This window comes from Ambystoma mexicanum, chromosome 9, assembly GCF_040938575.1.
Source record: "Ambystoma mexicanum isolate Mex_15411 chromosome 9, UKY_AmexF1_1, whole genome shotgun sequence".
NCBI classification, from domain to species: domain Eukaryota; kingdom Metazoa; phylum Chordata; class Amphibia; order Caudata; family Ambystomatidae; genus Ambystoma; species Ambystoma mexicanum.
In genome coordinates this window covers 655,761,643-655,784,623 of record NC_090931.1, presented here as the reverse complement: position 1 = coordinate 655,784,623, position 22,981 = coordinate 655,761,643, and the positions used below count along the sequence as shown (strand labels likewise).

The 22,981-nt window shown below is 43.2% G+C and overlaps 1 protein-coding gene across 6 annotated transcripts in view; it reads right to left on the bottom strand.

Moving 5' to 3' along the window:
• INPP5K (inositol polyphosphate-5-phosphatase K) overlaps window positions 1-22,981 on the bottom strand; it is a 697,161-nt gene that overhangs the window by 268,374 nt on the left and 405,806 nt on the right. For all 6 annotated transcript variants that reach the window (XM_069615422.1, XM_069615421.1, XM_069615423.1 and 3 more), the window contains one exon: window positions 5,060-5,232. In XM_069615422.1, the coding sequence (XP_069471523.1) occupies window positions 5,060-5,232 (173 nt within the window). The remainder of the gene's footprint in view (window positions 1-5,059; window positions 5,233-22,981) is intronic.

Below are 22,981 nucleotides of genomic sequence, written 5' to 3'. Positions count from 1 at the left end.
GCCCCATATGTCTATGGGGCTACCACAATGATTCAGTAATTTACTGTATTCTACTTCCATGTCATTACAATACAGTATATCAGCGTGCCATTGGCTCATAGTTGGAAATTGCATCCCTCCCCACGTCATCGCCACCCGTCTTACCCAAGAGTAGAAGCAGACCCACCACCTTCTGCATACCCCCGGGGTTAGTTTGTTGTGAATTAGTAATGCTGTCAGGGGGTGTGGGTTCAGCTTCTCCCCCACTAGCTTACTGTCTCAAACACCTGTCCCCCAAAAAACAGATCTGTGAGCATTCCCACGCCAAGTGCAGGAAGTCAGCTGGTGCGCTGTGGCATCTTGCACAACTATCCGAGGTGTCAGGGAAAAGTCGAAGCATTAGGGCCGGTGTGCGATAGAACTGGTGCAGATATTTAAAGTGTATCAATTTGTATCTAACATTGAGGACCACTTTTCTCATACCTGCAGGCGTGTCCGCTGGGTATTACCTATTCTCTCTTTGAGGGAATAGAACTAGTGAAAATCGCTCCAGAGACAACAAGGGAGAGGGTTGCCACAACGGCCTAGAGACAACACAGGGAGGGGTTGGTGTCAATGCATCAGAGAACGAAACAAACTATAAAACTCAAACCAAAAATAATCCCTTAACTAAAAACAAACTCCTTTCAAAACACAGGTATCCCCCGTTCAGAAGCGAGAATGCTTTATAGATGATGGCAAGTTTAAAATGGCACGTGTGCAGCAGTGGGGGAAGCAGGTGAACAAACTTATCCCAGTGTCAGACCACGGTTCTGGCTCGTGAGCAGCTTGTCGGCTTGTCTTCAGAAATATCCTGAGTCCACAAGCCACCACTTCTGTTAGGTTACTTTTCACATCCTGGTCTCTCGCTTGTGATGGGGCATTCAGGAGGAGCTGCTGCACGCAGAGAATAAACTAACATTAAACACACCGTCCGGTTTCTGAATTATGCACAAATGTTGGTTGTCCCATCTGCCTCTTAGTCCTCAAAACTGCATACATAATGTTTGGCAAACTTATGCAAGAACAAGCAACAATGTGTACATATTTCAATGTATGTTCTCTTTGCTTTTGATCATTAACAATGTCTAGACACAGCCTCAAGGTTTGCAGTTAATCAGTCATTGTGTGCAATTTATTACGTAGTGAAAGGTTTGCATAGCCTCCCTTCCCAGAACACAAATGATCTTGGCATGTTGGTGGAGACAGGCCCCACCACCCCCCTTATCTCTTCCTTCACAAACGGACCCTCTGCCATTGCACATAGGCAACCTCACATTTCTCCTGCCCCCATGATTTATCTGAACTGTGGCACCTCAGTGGTATCGCAAACATTTGCCTACTGCAAGTGTGTTTCTCCACTTTTAGCAGCCAGCAAAAGATGGCAGAGCTTCTGCTCCAACAAAGACAAAAATGGCATCTGAGAACTGCGTACCTGCTTCTTCATGGCACCGTTCTTTTAGGGAGGCAGATGCACTTTCTGCGGTGGAACCAGGCTTCTCGGGTTGTCAGTTCCCTGCTTCTTCTGCTGGCTGACATGGTTCGGGCATGGCCGTCTTCCGACTTGGTTTTGGCTCAGTCTCGCTCCACTCGAGACCTTGGAGCTTGTGGCACCCAGTGCTCGTAGGTTTGACAGCGTTCCGTGAGCTCACAGCCCACCACATATGCATTACGGTCCTTCCTCCAGAATGTGCTGGTTGTGCCCCACAGCAGCAGCTTCTGCTCTGCACGGTCTATCGCCGGTTGGATGGCTCCCAGCAGTCAACTTGTTCCCCATTGGCCCCAGTAATCCAGGTAAGGGTATTTCCCTTATATGTCCATCTCTGTGACAAGAGACAGAATTTCTTGGGATTCCAGTTTCAGGGAGGGGTAAACGGCCAAACTAAGCATATTCAAATGTCCCCCTTTCTTTAATATTGTTAGCAGTCCCCATGTATGCAACAACACTTTGGGACATTATTGTTAAGGGAGGCGTTACAGATTTTCTCACTTGTGAGTTCTTGTCCCCTAAAGGAGGGGATCACCCCCAGTGAGGTCCCACTTGCCCAATCCCTTAGGGAGTGTCTCGCGTAGCAAGCTGACCTCCCTAGTCTCAAAGGGGGTGGCTCCCACTTTGGGAAAGGTTTTTTTTTTTCCAAAGCCTTTTTAAACCAATCATAACTTTCTTGGTGTTTGGTAAACATGACCCAATGCTCCAACCACAAGGCTGTCAAGAACATACTGCACTGATGATCCTTAATAAGAGTGAAACCGGTATTCAGTTTGGCGGCCTTGAGAAATGTCTTGGTTGGTAAAGCTATGTATAACTTAGCAATACCCTGTAAGACAAAGACAATTTCCTGCCTGGAGCAAAAGGCTCGCATTTGGGCTAATTTGCATACCCACAATGCCTTGCGGAAGTGGCTCTAAACTGGAGATGAACTTCCAGCAAGGACTACTAGTGACTTGGCTCAAATTAACTATCCTATTTTCACATTTCAGGAGAAAGATTTGTTCAAGCCTTTTTAAATCCCCCATAACCACACATGCCACAACACCACCTAGAAACCATCACTGGAAGTTCACATCTGTTCAGAGCCACATCAGCAAGGCATTGTGGGTATGCGAATTAGCTGCAATGCAAGCTTTTTGCTCCTGAAAATTGCCTTTGTCTTACAGGGCAGTGCTACTTCATGCATTGCTTAATCGGCCCAAGACAGACATTTCTCAAGACTTTTTGCAATTAAAATAATAGGCCAGTACTATATCTAACTCCACACTATGCATATAGACATTTACCATGGAGTGCTCATACTAAAGAGCACCATCGGTTTACTTTGAAGAGAGTCAAATATAGTTCAGATGAGGTACACAAGTAAAAACGTATACAGTGAAGTTAGTGAAAAACATAAGCATTGCAGAAACAGTTCAAATTATGGAAGTAATGAGAGCAACAGTAGAAACACAAATACAATGCCTTATACAAGAAGGCCCCTAGCATTTAAAAAGTCCTTCCATGCTAAAGTGAATAGTGCTAGTGCACTAAGAGTCACAAGTCTCAAATTAACTATTTGTAGAGAGTAAGGTGCCTTCAAAAGAAGCAGAATAAGCTTTGACAAAGCCAACAGGTAAGTGCAAGTGTTCAAAGAATGCAATAACAAAGGTAAGCCAAGTTCTTTAGGGATCCTCTCTCAATCCAACCACTCTAGGGAAAGTCCAGGGGGGCACCCCTTGGTCAGAACTCAATAGACCACGAGCAGGCAAGCGAGAGGTAGGGATATGACTTTATACCCATTAAAACAGTATTGTGAAGACCGGGTAGAGAACAGCTATGCAAGCTTGGCTTCCTCACTCTGCTTCAAGTTGGAAGCACCCCTAGAGTTCCTTAATTCGCTGGGCCCACTTAATTCAGTAAAAGGTCCTGTTTCGCGGGACATGGATGTAGATGTCAATTTCAGTGTTGGAATTTACTCCGACACGGTTCCGTGCTCTGGTGAAACAGTTCTATAACTGGACAACTTGATGATCCAGGCACGACAATGTGAAGACCTAGGATTCCCACCGAGTTAGGAGACCCCCAGGGCACAAAGGTGTGCTACAGTGAAGCTCACTGCGTTCAGGCAATGGAAGGTGACCCTTGAGGGAGAGACAAAGAAGCAGGTCCTGCAAAGCCCCCCTTCATTATGGAAAGCAGCAACCGCATGGGATCATTCTTGCCTCACAAGTTGAGAGATTGCAGAGACCCAAGTCATAACTCAGAACACTGACCAATGCAGCAGAGAGGCCCAGGAGGGAGCTGGTCAGTCCACAGGATGGTCCTGCGTCATTTCCAAAGGCTTCCTAAGGCAAGATCCTCAAGCAGGGGGTCAGGACTGGTTGTTCCCTCCGGTCCAAAGTTTGAAGCACCAATGAGGGTATTCAGGATGTCAGCACAGATGAGCAGGGCATCGTCGGGACCTGGCTGGAGAAAATGCTGGTTGGCTATAAGGGACGTCCATGGGTGTTCAAAGGGGTATTGAATCCAAAGACGATCGGAGAATGGCTGCAGGAATCCTCCTTTTATCCTTAATTTGAGCTGGGGTCACCCAGAGCCCACCAATGCTAAGGATCTGCACTATTCAAACTGGCAGGGGATGTCCACTCATGGGCATCCTCCTGCCTTCACATCAGCAAAAGACGCACTCTGGCCAAGATGTGGACTGGGACCAGACAGCCTCAGCCCCCACATCCGGCCACAAACAAAACACCACTATGCTGGGGAAAAGGCCTTTCCTTATATGGAATTTGTGGATCTGTGTGCACAGGACGTAAGTCAAAGGACCAGATAGCCAAAGGACCAGATAGCCAAAGGACCAGATAGCCAAAGGACCAGATAGCCAAAGGACCAGATAGCCAAAGGACCAGATAGCCAAAGGACCAGATAGCCAAAGGACCAGATAGCCAAAGGACCAGATAGCCAAAGGACCAGATAGCCAAAGGACCAGATAGCCAAAGGACCAGATAAAAAACATGTGGCACAGCCATTTTTAGAGTATATGGTACTCAAAATTGCATTATGGAGTGAAAGCTAAAGTGCATGCAAGAAAAATAAAAGACACAGTAGAAAAATATCACCTGCCACCAGCTATCTTGGACACATCATTCAAGTAACAGATATGTTACTAAAAACAAAAGAAAAAGGGATGCAAAGTACCTCTGCCACACCTCAATATAAAGTGATGTGTGTATCTTCAAACCAACAAAGAATTTCTTAAAGGGCGACATGGTCCTCCTGTAGCGATAGCCATAGGGACTCATCAGTGCCCCCAAAATAGATGAGGTATGCAAAGTAAGTAAAGCAAGAAGACTTTACTTACCTTCAAAATTCAGGTCAGTACACAAACAATAGCAAGAGTTTGGGGGGTTGTGTAGATGTCTATGGAGGGAAGGTAGCAGAAAGAAACTCTGCCCTATCAATTTGCAATGAAGTTACTGTGTGCAGCCCTGTGCATAACAGAGTCTGGCAAATTCTGTATGCACAGAACTGCTCATTAAAATGATTGGTTGTATATTACTGGCTTACTCATGGTCCAGGATGGTTGGCACACTGTCGTCAAACTGCTGCTCTTCCAAAATTCTCTCAAAGTCATCCAGACGTTGGTTGGAGTTCTCCATGTGGGCAGGCAAGTGGCAGTTCATGAAGCACACCATGTGCCCATACAGACACATACGGATGGTAACCCCACCTTTGTTACCCTGATGAAACAAGAAAAATGACATTTAAGTGCAATTCTCAGTGTGCTCCATTTTTACAGAGCCTATACTAACGTATGCTGCAAACATTTAAATATTATTAAACAGAGATCCACAATGGACTGCACAAATGAACAAAGCAACTCAGCCATTAACATGCAACTGGCTGAACTGAGAAACCACAAAGCGATCTACAACGCACACCTAATTTGGAATGTTAAATTCATGTAAATCAGAATAAGATAACTTAGTCAATAATTCAAAAGACTTAAGGAGCAGGGGAGAATAAACAGTCCTGTCACATGGACCCTAAAAGTAAGCAATGCAAAACAAAAGTTCCCAAGACGGTGGATAACAGTTCTAGCTTTGAAAACGAGATCATCCTCTTCAAGCTCATAAGAAAGATGGAACTTAAGGTCTTTTTTGACTCTTTGCCATTAACACAAGAACAATCAGATTTCGATTAACTACCTGGAAATGAAACCGAAGAGTTCCTTTCACCCCACAAGTGAATAACCCCATCATTGATACGTTTAAATTGAAAACGACAAAGGACATCTATCTATGTAGACGCCAAACACGGTTATCAAAAGAACTTGCTGAAGACTTTTCCATCATTATGAAGCCCGCAGACAAAGGCGGGGCACTCGTAATAACGGATTCCACAGTTTATAACTAAAGCTATTGCAGGACACTAGAACATAACTTGAACTAGACCATGAGGCCCACAACAACCATAATTACCGTAATTGAGACGACCATTACAAAGGCAGAGGACCTAGAGTGGATAACACCTCACACCTGAGAGTACTTGCTCAACAAACACCCCATAACTCCTGACTTTCATGCCCTTCCCAAGATCCACAAGAACCCCTCTAATCCACCGTTAAGTCCCATTGTGGCTGGTACGGACTGTGTATTTAGCCCTCTAGCAGTTTATCTGGACACCGCTTTACAACCGTTGGTACAGTTGACCTCCACCTACCTGAAAGACACCTGACCTCCACCTACCTGAAACACACCTCATGTTCTGCAACTTTTAGGTGTTCTACAATTGTCTGAACCAGAACGGATTTTGTTTTCGCTGGATGTAACCAGTCTATACATCTCAATCCCGCACACGGAAGGAATAGAAACCTTAGAATTGTTTCTATTGAGTCATGAAGATGTGAACATTAACAAAGTACTAGCGATCAAATTAATTAACATCATCCTTTACAATAACTTCTTCAGATACAAAAGGAAATACTTTACAGATTTCAGGGACCTCAAAGGGATCACTTGTGGCTCCAACATATGCAAACACTTACATATACTATTTTGATACGACATACATCCTTAACAATGAATCCTGGAGTGCCAAGCTGTTATTTTGGAAACATTAAATTGATGATGGCATTGCTATCTGGAAAGGTAGCAGAATGGAACTACAGCAATGTTTTGAGTACTTAAACCATTGTCATGAGCATTTCAAGTTCACACTTGAAGTACAAGAACCACATTTTCACTTCTTAGACGTTATGGTGACTAACAAAATGATAATTTCACTACCATTTAATCGAAAGCCCACAGATGTTAACAATTAAGCAGCTTTCATCCTAAACATCTTAAATAAAGTCTCCCATATAGTGAATTTCTTAGGCCGAAGAGAATAGTGTCAAACACCAATACACTACAAGAAGAATATCACCTGATGTCAGGCAGATTCAAGATGGTTACCCACCAGATATCCTAGACAATGCCATCACACTGGTAGAAAGTCAACACGACAAGAACTCCTGAGAACTAAACCCAAGAAGGAAGGTAGCAGAATGATCCACACATTAAGGTACTCTGCACAATCTCATCAAGTTACGAGAAACATCAGAAAGAACTGGAACTTCATTAAGCTAGATTTATTTCTTAACAAATTGTTCCCAGAGCTTACAAGATAGCAAAAAAATTCAGGGATTCACTTATTAAAGCAGAACGAGTGAAAAAACCTACACAAATGGTATTACAAACAAAAACCAGGGAAATTCTTGTGCCTCAGTTACCAACAATGCTCTAATATCATCAAAGGAGACCACATCCATCACCCTAATACGGGTAAGAAAATCAAGTTATGTCATTTCGCGACCTGTAACACCAAAAATGTCATTGATGCTCTTTAATGCCCATGTGGTATATACTATGTGGGATAGACTATTAGGTGATCAAAAGATTGCAGGACTGAACACAAGTTCAACATTAGGACAGCCAATATGAGATCACCCATCTACAGACACTTTAAAGAAGCCAGGCATGGAGTAGCACAGATGAGATGTGTGATTCTTGAAGTGATCCACCCCTTATGTAGGGGAGGGGACCTACAGAAGAAACTTGCACAGAGAGAGAATTCTATTGGATCTACCATTTGGACTTTACCAGTCCCCTGGGGTTGAATGAGGAATTCTTCCTAGGGCCTTACCTCTAAAAATCACCTATCTACAATGGTGGATTATTGATTAGATCAAAAGCACCATGACATCAGCCAATCTCAAATTCGAACTGCGAGATTGAGTTGGGATACACTAGACCCTTGATGTACTATGAACGCTGTTAGACATCACTGCCTTATCCATATCGAGTCTGTCTACACTAGTTCATGACAGACTCGACATATGTACAATGTACATATATACATATTTCTGTTCAAGATTGAAACATCACAAGCTTGATCAATCTACTATAGGCTTACTGAAAATGACGAATGGTGCCATCACTTAATTTCTCATCAGTGACAACTCCAATGGCCACATGACTCAATTGAAGGAGATTATTGAATTACTCTACCCAACTATAGTACCACACTGATCCTCCTTTTTACAAATACTTAATGTTTTAACAAACATCAACCTTTCCTTTCCCCCTTCTCCTTTATTTGTATTCTATTTTGCCACCAGTTTGTAGTTTCTTTGAGACATACACAATTGTGTCCTTTCAATTCAGTCGAGACATTTCTCAAGTCAACCGCTATATGCGTATTACCTTTGTTGTCGTATGACGGGGTAGCGTGTGCGATGTCATTACACCATGCGCACGTTCAGTTTATAGCATCAGCCTTTTTTGACAATGGTGAACAGCATCATAGCAACCACACACTGAAGAACGGTCCACACCAGATTCACTAGTAAGTAATAAGAAGGTTCTTGCCCTTACAAGATATGAGATTTTTGATTCCAGGTTTCACCTATCATGGACCAATATATTTTTTTACACATTTCACAGATCGGGTGACTGACGAGTTGCGCGCGAGCAACAGCGGGGATCCCAGATGTTATTACCCTACTAAGGGCTCCCTCAACACTTCTCCACAGTAAGGTGTGAGTTAGTTTAGATTAACATTACGTTTTAGAATAGCTTAATAATTGCTTAACATGATACATTGCCCATATTTGTGCTTGTAGAAAGACCGGTTATGACGCTTGTGGAGTAGCGATGGAGGGTGATGAATTTGAGATACTCTGTCATACTCCGGAGTACCAGCTAATGACATCATAAGAGCATTTAGGTAAGAGAGGACAATGTGGTCCCTTTCTTTTCATTGGTCCTGAAGGCTTGCCCCAAGACTCAGACAACATTGTCATTTTTTACAAATACTCTCTAACAGCAGCAAGTAGGGGCCAACCTAGGCGCACTACCTCCTCACTTTTACCCCTTTAGATCACTACGATAGCGGTAAGACACAGTAATGATGTCTTTTTACCCCCACCCCCTTTTTTGACTACAAGTATATATCACACATACCAGGAGTGCAGATATCTTATGAGTCTTTTCTTTGTTCTCTTCACTTTTTAGAATACTGGGTACTATTGATGAACAGATTAGGACTACGTCCGTAGGATTTACATAAGACCAGAACATTTTTTTGATCTCAGTTATAAAGATATGTAATACAAAAAGTATTCATTGAAATTGTGAAATTGATTATATAATATTTTTGTCAAGTTACAGTAAAACTTCACACACTGGAATCCCTGATGAAGAGCTCTCTAGCTCGAAACGCCTTGGGTTTCCCATTAAAGTAGCATCTGTAAAGAACAAAGGAACCTGTTGGAAATGTTTCTCTCTTAAATACGAACTTGTTTTGATTACGAACACTTTACTGTTTACAACTCCTCTAAAATTGTCTGTTACGCATATGCATGACTTCTTGTTATAAATGTTTGGCCGAGTTTTGGCCATTGAGAGTGTACAGGGGACGGGATTTCCCACATCTTGGAACTTTTGTTTTGAACTGAGAAACCAAGCAGCTTACAAGAACAGCCTTCACATCTAGTTATCTGGATGTACCACAAGAGCCATGTGGTGCTATCTAGCGCATGATTTACATGGTTAGCAGGAGGTAGCCATTGTGCTGGCTTTACAATCTTAACACTGCAAGTTGACATTTTATGGGCAGCATGTTCTCTCTGTGCCCGAATGATGTACCAGCACTAAAAGAAGCAAAGACAGGGGGCTCAGAAACAAGGTATTGTTCTTGACTGCAAACTTCAATAGGGCGAGGTAATACTTGCTTAGATCTATCTAACGACTGAGGGAACAAAGGTCAAGTGTTTTAGAGTCCACGTTGGTGGGGAGTTTATAGATGGGCAGTTCTGCCAATTAATCTAAAACGGAGGACTTGGGAGCAAGATAGAGATTGAAAAATCCTTTGCGAAGTTGTCCAACTGCAGACCAACTGACTCAAAGGATATTCTAGAGTTTTCTGTGAAATATTTTCTTCCCTTGAGGTCTCTGGTCAGAGTTTTGTGGGGCTGTTTATTGAAATGAGAAGGATGCTCTCAGAGGATGGACGTCTCATACCATTTCATTTGTGGACATCGCAGCATGGAGACTCAGAAGCACTATAACAGCTGCCCGAGACAGGATGAACAAGGCACCATGTCTAGACTGCCAGTTCTGGTAACATAAAATGGGCTGGTAATATTCCTTATCTGGCAGCCTCTAGTTGATGAAGGAACCATGTGATGGAGATGTCTAGCTAGGGCCTCAGCTATGGAGTCATATCTCTGAGTCTTATGGAACAGAATCCTTGGCAGTGAAGGAAGAACTTCTGCAGGTAACGAAGGAGAGCATTTGAGATTCATAGGAGACAACTGAGGTCGGCCGACGACTCTGCAGACACTGGTGCAACAGTTATAACTCATGGAATTGTGCAGTTGGGTGTACTTGGGGGCTGGGAGGGTCTATACCTTGCGATTTATGGCACTTACTTGTTTAGCTCTGACACCCACTTTCTTGTGAGTTATTGCAAGACATCGAGAGAGTCTATGGCACAATGCCCTCTTTGACTCTTGCAAGGTTGGCCTCCAAAAAACCTAGGGCGCAACTACATCAACAGTTTTAATCATAAACTAACAACATTGGTGAGCTAGATTGTCAGGGTATTAGGGTTAGCAGAACCTTAGGGGTGTGCCTGTCTGGGGTTCTTTACACATCAACAGAGTCAGTCTGAGTCCATCAATGGTGAGGTGCAGTACACGCACAAAGTTCTCCTATCACGGTTTCCCAATGATCAGTTACATGGTTTTTCTTGAATTCATTGGAGATTGCAGAACACCAATGCGTCTAACAGACTGTGGAAAACAGCCACAACCCAAGTTTCTGTTTCTGCCACATTAGTACGCTTCTATATTCAGGAAATGGCAAAGGCTGCTTGCTTAATTTTAGCATGAATTGCAGGACAGGCTGAGAGTTGAGACAAAGGGAAAGGAATGATATTGGACACAAAAAAGTTTATTCTCACCATGCCCTCATTCCCCTAACAAATAAAAAGGTGTGACCTGTCTGGAATCCATGGAATGAGGGGTTCACATTTTTAAAATGAGAAAAATCCCCCATTCAGTACTGTTTGATACGCCATAGCTCAAAGACAGCAACATTCTAATGCAACAAAAGGATTGCTGAGCCCAGAAACAAACCCATTAACTTATTTGTTGAGATGTTTAGACAAATTTAAAAAAGCAAGCCAAGTAACAAACACAACTGTACTGTCCTCAAAAACAGAGCAAGACCAATTAGTCACTCAACATCCAGCATGTCAAAGTATCCCATGCACCATTTTACAAGTGTACGCTCCAGTTGTCTCTTCAGCTTCTATGTGGGGTCCTATTCCATGGGTCACAACTTCAGACATCAGGATCTAGGCGCCAAGGGAATGAGGCAAGAGGTCACCAAGCTACACCTGCTGTTCTTTGGTTGGCCGGCTGGGTTGAAGAGTAGTTCTTCTAGCCATGGCCTTACTTACTGCCACCAAATTCACCCTATCTACACTCTGCCCATCTTTGTAAGCACCTCATTCCTTGGACCATCCTCTGTTAGCCTTTATCCTCCTCTACTACAATGTTCCTTACGGTCAACTCCTGTCAAGTCCTTGTCACATCTCTACATGCACGTCCATCCGCCAGTCCCATACTTGCTGAGCAGTCGTGTAGTGTACCTAAGGTACCTTCCCTCCGGGACTCAGCCTTTCCAGGCTACTCGCCTTGTTCCACCAATGGCACTCCCACCACCTGTTTTGTCAGCTTTTCTTTCATGCTCACATCTCTCAACTTCCTCTTCTTAATTTTTCACCACCACCTCCTCTGGGTCTCTTACCACTTCCTCCACTTCCTCCGCTATCTTCACCTCTTGATATTTCACTGCCTCCTCTTGATATCTTTCCTCCACCTCCTGATGCCTCCCTTACCAAATCCACTTGAGGTCTCTCTTGTTCTCTCACCAACACCTGACATCATTCCTACTCCTCCCGATGTTTCTCTTGTTGTTCCAGTAACTCTACTCCTAAATGTCTCACCACCTCCTCAGACTCTGCCACCACCTCGTCCTGGTCCCTCGTCACTACTACCCGATACTTCACCACCTTCTCCTTTATCTCCACTTCCGCCTTAAACAGCTGCTATTTCCAATCTTTCTCCTGTCCTTCCCTTCTCCAGTCCCAATCACCTCCATATCTTCCAAGCACTTCCAAAGCAGCCTCTTCCTCTCAGCTCCTCTGGTTTCAACTAGTTTCTTTTCTGAACCTCTACTTTCTCCAGACTCCATACCCTTCTACCAATCTCAGTCTTTTGTATAGGAACCTTGACTCTCCTACTGAGACCCCCGATCCTGAATGTTTCAGAGGTGCATGGGATAATTGACTAAAACAGGATTGGTTGTTTTGAATTTACAGGCAGCCAGTACCCAAGTGCCTGCCACAGGACCTACATCTCTTTGTGGGTAGACCCTGGGTGCACCCCCTAGCCGTAACCTGAGAGTCAGGCAGGGCACTGTCACACTTGGCTGATGAAGGACAAGCGTGGTGATAGCAAGATTGAACTGATCTGAGATGCTTACATTTTGCTGCGTCACAAAGATGGTGATACATACCAGTCTTTGTCTGTGGAATATGAAAGGATAGTGTACATGCAGATTGTTCAGTTGAAGTCCACATGTACTTAGATGACATAATTTGCTCAAACTCCTTTGAGTCCTCCCAGACAAGGGCACAAGAGATTTTGGCAGCAGTAGGGACAGTTAGCTTGAGTAAGACCACCGGGCAAGATGGTATAGGTAATGACTTTGAGAAGGGTTTGGCGTGGATACTAGCACCCAGACGATCAAAGCCATTAGAATAGGTTGTTATGCAGTAACAACCACGCTAATTGAAGCCTATAACCACGATCCCCAGGCTGCCTACGGACTCCAAATTGTGTGGCTCACATACGCCTTATTCGTCTGGATAGTAGGATCCTCACTAACATTATTGTAGCCAATGATGAGGCGCATCATCCCGAGCTGATCCACGAGTGGGAACATTAGATGTTTTTATGAAGTGATGTGTCTTGGAGCTCCAGAATCAAGGTCAGTGGCAGCCACACTGAACACTAGGAAGGCATTTGATTCAGCTGCATAGCTATACTTATCTCAACCTTTGGATCACCTAGCATTTTATCTGTACTTCTGGAGCCAAATTCCATTACTCTAAACAAATACAATGGTTCTGTAAATGTGAATAGTCTTGCATCTAGATCATTTAGCATGGAGTATGCTCGCAGTGATTGATTGTTCATTTGTTGGTGATGGAGCCCTCATCCCAGCATATCAGTAGGGAAGCTGTGAGAACGCATATTGTGAGAAGTGGTGGGTGGTGGTATTTATCAAATCGACGGCACTGAATCTATCATCTCGCGATGCGCACATAATGTCCCATTATAATTGAATGATCCTGCAGGAGACCCATTTAGAACAATCAATATGGGAGCTGAATTTGGAAAGGCGAGTGGCCTACAAATCTACTGGTCCAAAATACAGGTTTTCCCCCCAGGCCAAATCAACCTGATCCACTTGCATTGGGCACCCCATTTCATTTGTCTCTGAATCAATATTTAGGCACTGAAACTTTCATGATGCCTGTCCCCGGGAAGCCAGTCCAGGCCCAGCAACCCCGGAAGCAGGCATCATGCCATTTGGAGCAAGCCCAAAAACCCCAAGCTAGGGGCTGTTTGGGTGCAGGCGCCAGGCTCATAAGAATAGAGTCAGTCCTGGCGCAATGGGCGCCAGGCTCATAGTAGAAAACCTACCTGATGCAGACCATGCTGCAAACTTACCTGATGCAGACCATGCTGCTGGAAGCCACAAGCCAAATGAGGCTTAGGAGGGACTATTTTACCTAAGGGACTATTTTTTACTCGGGTGGGGCTGTGGAAGAATACTTACCTGGGACTACTTCCAAGGCTATTTAAACCACACCCGGACAGCAGCACACGCTTCGCGTTATTCTGCATCCTGCAGCGTAACGCTCACCGTGCCTGCAGCAGCTTCCAGTCTTCAGCCACGCCCGCCTCGAGTCCGGAGCTCCTGGAAACAAGAAGAAAGAAGAAGAAAAGGTCAGAACAGGAGTTTTACCTTTAATCCTTACCTGAATCCTGATCCATCACGCCACGGAGCTGGAAGAAAGAAGTCTTTAAAAGCGCATCGCTTCGCATCCTCCAGCGCCGCGCTGTACTCACCTGCCTTGCAGCACTTCAGCATTCCATCGCGCTCTTCTCCATCTCGTGGCCGCTCTCCGACACCTAAGGAGACAAACACAGCAAGGTGAGCCAAGGGGATACTCTAAGACTGTACAAGTTACCCCCCCCAAGACTTACCTGAGTTACCACAGGGGGTACTTACCTCATCTCGGGTCGGGGCAGCCTCCGCAGCATCTCCGCCGCGCCCCGGCCCCTATGGGGGAACAGAACAGCAAGGTGCAATCAGGGGAAACCGATTTCTTCCCAATAGACTTACCTGGTTTTACCACCGGAGGTATCAATCCCTAAGATCTCATACCACATCAGCGCCTGAATGGGGAAAAGCCACATGTTATACATTGACACCATTTTATCAAACTGAGCCGGATAATATAAACCCTTACCTGCATCTTACCGGTTGCCACGTGGAACTCTTCATACGGGCAATTCAGCAACCTAAAAGGAATTGGACAGAGTGAAGGTCAGACGTTTTTGAACTCTTACGAACTACAGATTTACGGCATCTTGCCAGCATTCTTCGAGTCAATACCGTTCTGGAACTCACCAACTCCTCCACGCCAGTGAATAAACTGGTCATCTACGCGCCCCTGCGCTCGAAGCAGGATGGAGAGCTCATCTTTCCAAACCATCAGGTGAGAGCATAGAGGGAATCCAAAAGTGACCTGTGGGAAGAACTACGGGAGAGGGGAAGGTGGGGTTGGCGCTCAAACTCCACAGGTGGTTAATTCCCTTTCTCCATTACAGAAGGATATTCCTACGAGCCAAACAAACGAAGCTGGGTGGGCCAGTCCAGTCCGTCATCTCGGCACTACGCATCTCACTGGTGGAGACAACATCTGGCCAGTTCAGATCGACGCCCCCCGTAACAGAAACGGACTACATTGACAATAGAGGACATGATTTTTAATTAAACCTTGGGTGTGGTGGAGGCCACGATAAGTGGGTGGATTAAACTGCTGGGTCTCTGGCTCACAGCATTGCGCTGGCAAAGACGTTGGTTCTCCCAAAGCTGCTTTGCTTATCCGAGAGCTGCTCCATGCATGCCACGCATGGATGTCTTTAGGAGAGGCAGAGCATTACTATCTGAGCAAGTAGGGGCAGGGCGACTTTCAAACCTTAGCTTGGAAATCTTAACATTTACAGCCACTAAGTAGAGTTTGGCAGCACCTAATCTGGTTCTGTATTATAAAGCTGCCCAGCTGCAGTATCCTGTGTCCAGGAATATAGAGGATAACACTGATCCAAATATCAAGACTGAAAGGTCATATTACATTCCATTGGATACTCTTCCATACCTTGAGCAGCCTGATAAACAGAACGGCGAGAGATGGTATTTGTGGTCTATACTTTTATTGGTGTGGCGATGGTGCTTCAACTACTGAAAAATAATCTTATGCTGAGTATTGAAGGTTTGGCTTTATTCCCAGAGGTGAATCCCATTAGCGAGCAGGCATCTAAGGGTCACACCTTTAGCGACCTAAACACAATAGGAATGTTTTTGAGCTTCGAGGAGGACAGAGGCAGAGTTAGAAATGTAATTATAGGAGTAATCAGATACTCACACCTTCGAGCCATAGTAATATAGCAGATGAGCAGTATTTCCTGACATTCCTACTGACACTACACATTTTAACCAATTACTCACTGGAGAGGGTGCAGGAAGCTACACTACTGGCTAAGTTACTGGCATTTACTCTCGGTTTCTAATGTTTACACACCCAAACCAATAAAAAAAATAACGTGTGGAACAAGAGCTGGGGATTCAGACCTCCGACAAGCAGGGTGGTGCAGGGTGGCTTGTTGTCTTTGCTGTGAAGGAACCAGGGTCCTCCCGAACCCCGAAGCGCTTTAGAGATCAGCAAGACATCTTCAAGGCACTATAATGGACTAGTGGGAGGAGGGGCACTGTGAAGGCTCTCTCGTGCAAGCATAATCACATACACATAGACATAGGTGAGCACTGAAGATGGTAGTTCTTGTCTACAGAAGGATATATAAGGCACAATTAACTATTAGTTGGATAGATTTGTAATGTCAGATCCTAGGCATTGTTAAAGTTTAGTTAGTGCTGTAGAGGAGTCAAACTCCCTTCCTCCCCAGAAGGAATGCGGCCTGTGGGATCTAAATAGACCACAGGCTTAGTGTGCAGTGTTCTTCGCTATGGCCGAAGTACAAACTGACTAACCTGGTGTCCACTGTCCGTCAAGGGTCCATGCGGGTTAAGAGTAGGATTTGCATGTGTTGCGCGGCAATGTGCATTTAGAGATAAAATATGCTTCTAAATTGTGGAGGAAACTACAGACCCAGATAACGTGAACAGGGTGAGTGGAATATTGGATGAGATACGTTTGTACATGGATAACAAGGTGTAGTCTTCCTTGGGCTAGGTCTCAAAGTTTGTAAAAGTCTGCAGGGCTGCAGTGTGTTTTTGCATAGTTAGCAAAATGGAGGAAAGCATGAGCTGCAGTGTGTTTTTTCATAGCTAGCAAACTGCAGAACAGTACGGTCTGACAAAACCGCTGACAACGAAGAAAGGCGGCTCTAGAGCAGTCCTATTATGGAAAAAGGACGGATTGGGTTGAAGTCATGATCCAGCTCCAGTGACATCACCATGGCAAGCTGGACCTATATAAACCCCTGCTTGAAACCACTTTGGCAGGAAGGAACAGGACAGGGGAAGAACATTCAGGCAGCAGAGTCCTTTGCTACCATTTTCATTTGTAAGATTAAACCTGTTTTCCTTACAAGATCGCCTTTGGCCTTATTTACTCTAGCGGGTGTATTGATTGTGGTGTGAGCGTTATATGTACACCCTTACATCTTGTCAAAGTTTTCTCCACATATGAAATACAGTCCAATCAAATACAATGTCTTGGCAAGATATTAAATTACGATGAAAGTGGTGCATCCAAATTATACACCCATAAATTCTCATTCATGCTGGATCTTTTTTTGGGAATGTTTTGTAGTTCAGCCATTCTGGGTCAAAGTTGTTAGTGATATCACTAGAACTTTGGGTTGTGTGATCCAATTGACTATCTGGTTCTTTGTTGATGATGGCTGTGAAGCCTGCACCAAGTCAAAAGGTGTTTGCAGGACTGGCATTGTTATTAGCTAAACACCACATACTTTGACAAGAGGGAGACCAGTCCAACTTTACTATATAGGATGTAAACCTTGTGTGTCTTAATAGAATACTGTTACCATGTGCTATCCCACCCACTGCAGTGCAATCGACATATTTCGGAAGATAATCCTATTTGCTGTTAATGTGTACATGATCCTAAAAGAAATGCTCAAATAGGACAAATTGAGAAGTTAGCTCATTTTTTAAATTAATAGTTTGATTGCTTTTAAAAATGTAAACTTTGTAAAAACAAAAAAAGTGTATGATAACAATTTTAGTATGGTTTTACTTCAATTTCATGTACAAAAAAAAATTCAATTAACGGTTTGTAGTTCCATTGAAAAAAAAAAAGTTTCTAGAAATTCTTTAAAAAATACATAGATTTTTAAAATGTGCACATTTTAAAATTGGCAAAAACCCAATGAGTGTGTTTGAATTTTGTGGCATTGATTTAAAAAAAAAAAATAATAATAATTTTCATCCTTTAAAATAGTTTAAAATTGTACAGAAATAAAAAAAAGGTGAATATTTTGCTTAATTCTTTCAGCATTTCAATATCTTTGAATTTTCATTTAAGGCACTGACAAATTAATGAAGTATGTAAGGAAGGGCCCAAGATCAAACCCAAATTTGATTTTCCTTTCTTTCACATTCACAAGAGCATCACTGCACTCTCAGCAGTCATTTTGATGGCGATGCAACATTTTGAAGTTCTCCATCCGATTGCTGTACATGCATAGGACATCAGGATGATGGCGCTATATTCCCATGTATGTAAGGAACAGGGGTTCATTTTATGATTTGTGTTTTTTTAAACTTAACTGAAGTTATGGCCAGTAATGTCAATGCTGTGGTATGAGGCGGAGTGGTTAACTACACAAACTGATAGGTTTTTGGGGACTCATCACTAAAAAAAAATGTTTATGTCGGCAGATTTAAAGAAAATGTTTTTGCCACCACCTTATTAACAGTGGTTGCCTGCATTATTCTGGAGTATTGTCAGGGAGAGTGGTGCAAGGTTCTAAATGCAATTCCATGTAGGCATACATGGAAAATGTGCTATTTTGTTGAAAATGATCCTTAAATTTGGAATTATTGGATTTATCTGGCTCATATTAAGAGGGTCACTCTCAATATGTAAAAAAAAAAAAATTAACTGACGGAGCCAGACCACCAACAAGTCTACCTTACTTGTTCCATTCGCTGGACTCTCCTGAATCACCCGAAGAAACAGTGAAAGGCACGGTATTCGGGCAGACCTTTCACAGCTGCTTGAGGTGAATCAGCACTGAGCTCTGCACACCATGATAAACATGTCAGTCGCTATTGCCAATAGATTCCTGTAGACTGTTTTTTTTTCCCAGTCATAGGAAACGTTGGCATAATTAGTAGGAATCAGGACTACCCGCAGTGATCAGAATGAGGATTCCCAGCACAGTGTGGTAAACACCATGGATAAACCCTGCTTCTGAGTTTCCACACAGGGCTCTTGCTCCATGCAGGAAATCAGAAAGAAATTGGGTGGACATGGAGAAAGGTACAACATGCCTCTTTCGGTGATTTGCCTCTATGCCCGCTTCATTCAGAATGAGGATGTAAGCAATCATAAGATTGTTTTCATTTGTACCGAGTGGCTACCCTTCTACCTCTCTCGTTTTCCTGGTTCGACTGCCTCTCCTCATCTTTATATGAATATGTTTTAGAAAGGTACAGCTGAATAGTTAGTATGCATTGGAACAGAATAGACGTTAGTACTGTTCACTAGTCAATGCAATAATGTTATTGTCCTACATCAATAATACAAATATTTTTATGAAAGAACAGTGCTCTATAAATATAGGAACTCAAGCTGAAGGCTGTATGAAGAAATGCAGGTTAGCTGATGGCTCTAATACAAGAAACAAATACAGAAAGTAGACTAACACACACATGCTCAGGACATGTGTTCATCTTTGACTTGCATACAATGTTGTCTACTCTGCAAATAAAGGAAACATGAAAATCTATTAAATGTCAAGTTAGGTGATAAATGGCTCAATTGCCAGATTATCACTGTTAGTACCCCTGGGAATGGTCCCTTTTTTTTAAAAAAGAGAGACGGGAGGTGTAAAACAATTTGGAGTAGGATGCACAAATATCCCCTCACAAAATAAAGGCTAAAAAACAAAATTGCAGAAGGAGGGAAGGGAGCTTAAGGCAGAGTTCTTTTTCTCTTCTGTTAAGTAGAAAACACAGACATGGTCGGGAGAGGAAGGTCTGTGGAACAGAGACATCAGGCAAGGGAGCACGATTTCCTTTTACTTACTTCAGGGGATGTGGGTGAGCGTGTTTAATGGAAGAGAGTGGAGTGAGGCCAATCCAGCAGGGTGGCAGTGCATAGCAGTCAGACTGCTCAAAATAGTTGTCATTCACTGATGAAAAATATGTGCGTTCAGGAGCAGCCTCAATGGCCAGTACCCCATGTGCTAGGCAAGGATGAATGATAAAACTGACATTTTAACACTGACACTTTGAAAGTGCTACTAATATAACTAAAGCATTCCAACAGCTTTCAGAGTATATTAGCTTTCCATCTAGAAGACTCTGTTTTATGAAAAAAGTTAATTAGTCTTTAAACTCAGTACAGGGCAAACCATTGGTTTTTGGCTGGCATATGCCAGATATTAAAGGTAGAAGATTGTTTCTTCGTCATGGAGAGAAACCAGCAAGGCTTCAATGGACGTTCAATCACTCTATAAATACAGATTAACAAAAGCAAAAATTAATTATCTCAATGATTTTTAATCTTTAAAGCTATTTCATTTCAAACGTTTGTATTATGGATGTCTATTGGGCTTCCTGTATTTTTTTCCCAGAAAAACATTTCCGTGCATTGCTTCAAGACAAAAGTATTATTGCCACTTTGAAATTTGGTGTTAAATTTGTACATTTTCCATTTAAAAAAAGTACTGTAATATTTATATTTTGTGGAAACAATCAAAGATTTGTATAACCCCTTCATGAAGTGTACAGCCATGGGAAGGAGGGAGTTTGAAACATCCTACTAACAGGCCCATTCTAAGTGGATCGAATGTCTAAAGGAAATAGCCTGACTGATACTTCAATCTGATTATTCCTAGCCATTCCAATCCCTTTCGGACCTTGAGGCAGATGGATTGAGAAAGTGATGCATTCTTGCGGAATCTCATCAGAGCGCAGTGCCTGCTGCCCATTGCACGTGGTAACTGTAAGCAAGATGTATCATTATTGTGCCAAATTCCCTTTACCCGTGGGACCGCCAGCACTTTTTGCTGGACTACTGGACCTTTTTCTTGTTCTCCTCAATTTGGGGAGTCTTTTTCCACTCATTCATTCTTTTTGATCCGACCATTGGAACCCTGTTCATTGCGTTTTTACTTTATTTTATGGCGTAATGCTGTCCTCCATACTTTTTAAAAAGCATCTGTGGTCACTATTGCCCTTTGTGCAGTGTATCTCGGAGCCCTTTGGGCTCTCCTTTTTATATTATTTTATTTTCCTCAACCACTGTTCAAGGTATACCTTTTATCCTTTTGAGCTTTTCCTTAACAAGATCCGCCTCCTCAAAGTCCGCTCACCAGAGTGCAAGACTGATGAATCGAGGCAGATTTACCTGGTGGTAAATGTTCATCGTTGGAGCCTGGGAAAAGGTGCTAAAACTGCAGACCGATGTTGGAGCATGAGGAATCCTTTTCTGAGAGTGCTTTCTCTGGACTACTGCTGCAACATCCCTTCCAGAGTGCCTCCTTTCATCCCTGCAACCAGGGAACAGGAGACTGGTCCACCTCTGCCGCACCGTGAAAATCTAGCTGCATCTTTATCACTCCTCAGGTAATCTGGGACTCGCGGTAGTACTTACCTCAAGACATTTTGTCGCTCCTGTGCTGCTCGAGTGTCGATTGCAGTGTTTGGGTGTTTGCCCATACCATTTGGCTATGCCTAAAGCTTGTGTTCCTATAGGGAGCATTTCCCAAGGTCTCAAACCTTTTTGACCCAGAAAAGCATCTTACTTAATTGTAATTGAAGAATCTTCTGAAACTGTGCCTTTTCTGCTGCTCTGCCTTACATGCTTTCCCTCCAATCTGACTTTGAAGAAAGCATACCTAGGTAGGTTGGACTGCTAAAGCCTTAAAGCCTCTTAAATGTATTAGTGTTTTAAAGTATTGAACTGGTATTGCTGCTGTTGAATAACCCTTGTATTTCCACAGCAGAACATTTTCTGAGTTGCTAGAACAAGTGATTTTACTCACCATTGATTGAACTGTGTTCATGATCTGTATAATTCCCTACAATTGGTTTACTCACCTGAAGTTTTGCTTATTTTTTATTTATTTTTGTATTTACTTGTGTGCAATCAAAAAGGTTTTTACAAGAGTCCCTTCACAAAAAGGCGAGTTTTTAGAAGAGGAGGAGGAAATCGTGCAAGCGAGTTTATCAACGAAGTTCGAAAAGGAGAGTTTACATTTCTTATTTCATGAAACTAAGGAGGTGGCGGCGTCGAAGATGGAACTGTATGATCAGTCGTTCTTTCAGATGCTGTTTGAGCTGTGATCATCTTCATGGCTGCTTCTAGAATTTTCACTGCCGCTGTGGTGTATCTTGTTGACGCCCCTGCAATCAGGCGGTTCCACAAAATTTCCTCCTCTCAAATTTGTGAGTCGGCGAAGAGCGGAATCAGAAATGCGATCCGCAGGTGACTGTTTTTTTTGCAATACATTAACAGGTGTTGTATTGTTTCCCGTTCCGAGTCCTCTTTGCATAATCTGCATTTGTCTGATGTTGAGAGATCGCGTATTGTTTGGATTTCCTGGGTAGGTAGTAAGTTTAAGCGTATCCGCATAAACATTTTCTGCAGCGCTTTACTTGGAAATTTCGAGCAATATGCTAGCGGGACTTTTAACTTGTTTGTTGATGGCGGAAGATGGGTCAGCAAGTGGTTGGCAGTTTTCTCGCATGTCAATATCCAGTCGAGTCCCATTTTGGTTTTTATTCGATCTGGATTCGTAATCAGGTCTTCGTGAGAGCACGCCAAGTCATTCAGTCTGCTATTCAAGTTATACTTCCATGTGTTTAAGGCTTTGCATCGGCCACTTTCCAGTTAATTATTTATGATTTTGTAGATCGGCAGGTTGTCAGGCATCAAAATCCTCCGTAAGAGCTGCATTTGTTTTTGTTCGACTGAGGCTGCTAGTGACATTAGTCCCAGTTCTCGCCTGATGGCTGGGGTTGAAGTAGATTTGGGGAGTCCCAAGACTGATTTCCATACGTGACCTTCTATTTTTGGCCATATCAATGATGGAATATTCAGTGATGCGTCCATGCCATACGTCAGTGTTGGCATCAGTTTCGATTTGTAGAAGTTTATTGCGGGTATTAAGGAAAATTTCCCAAATCTTTTGTCAACCATCCTCAGCTGGCTGGTGAGGTTTTTAGTCTTACTCCATAGGGCTTGTACCATTGCTTTTTCACTGTTTGAGGAATCAATCATTATGCCAAGGTATTTAAATTGCAAGACGACTTCTATTGACCTGCTATTGAGCGTCCACTGACTTTTGTTCTTCCCGTTTTGCTT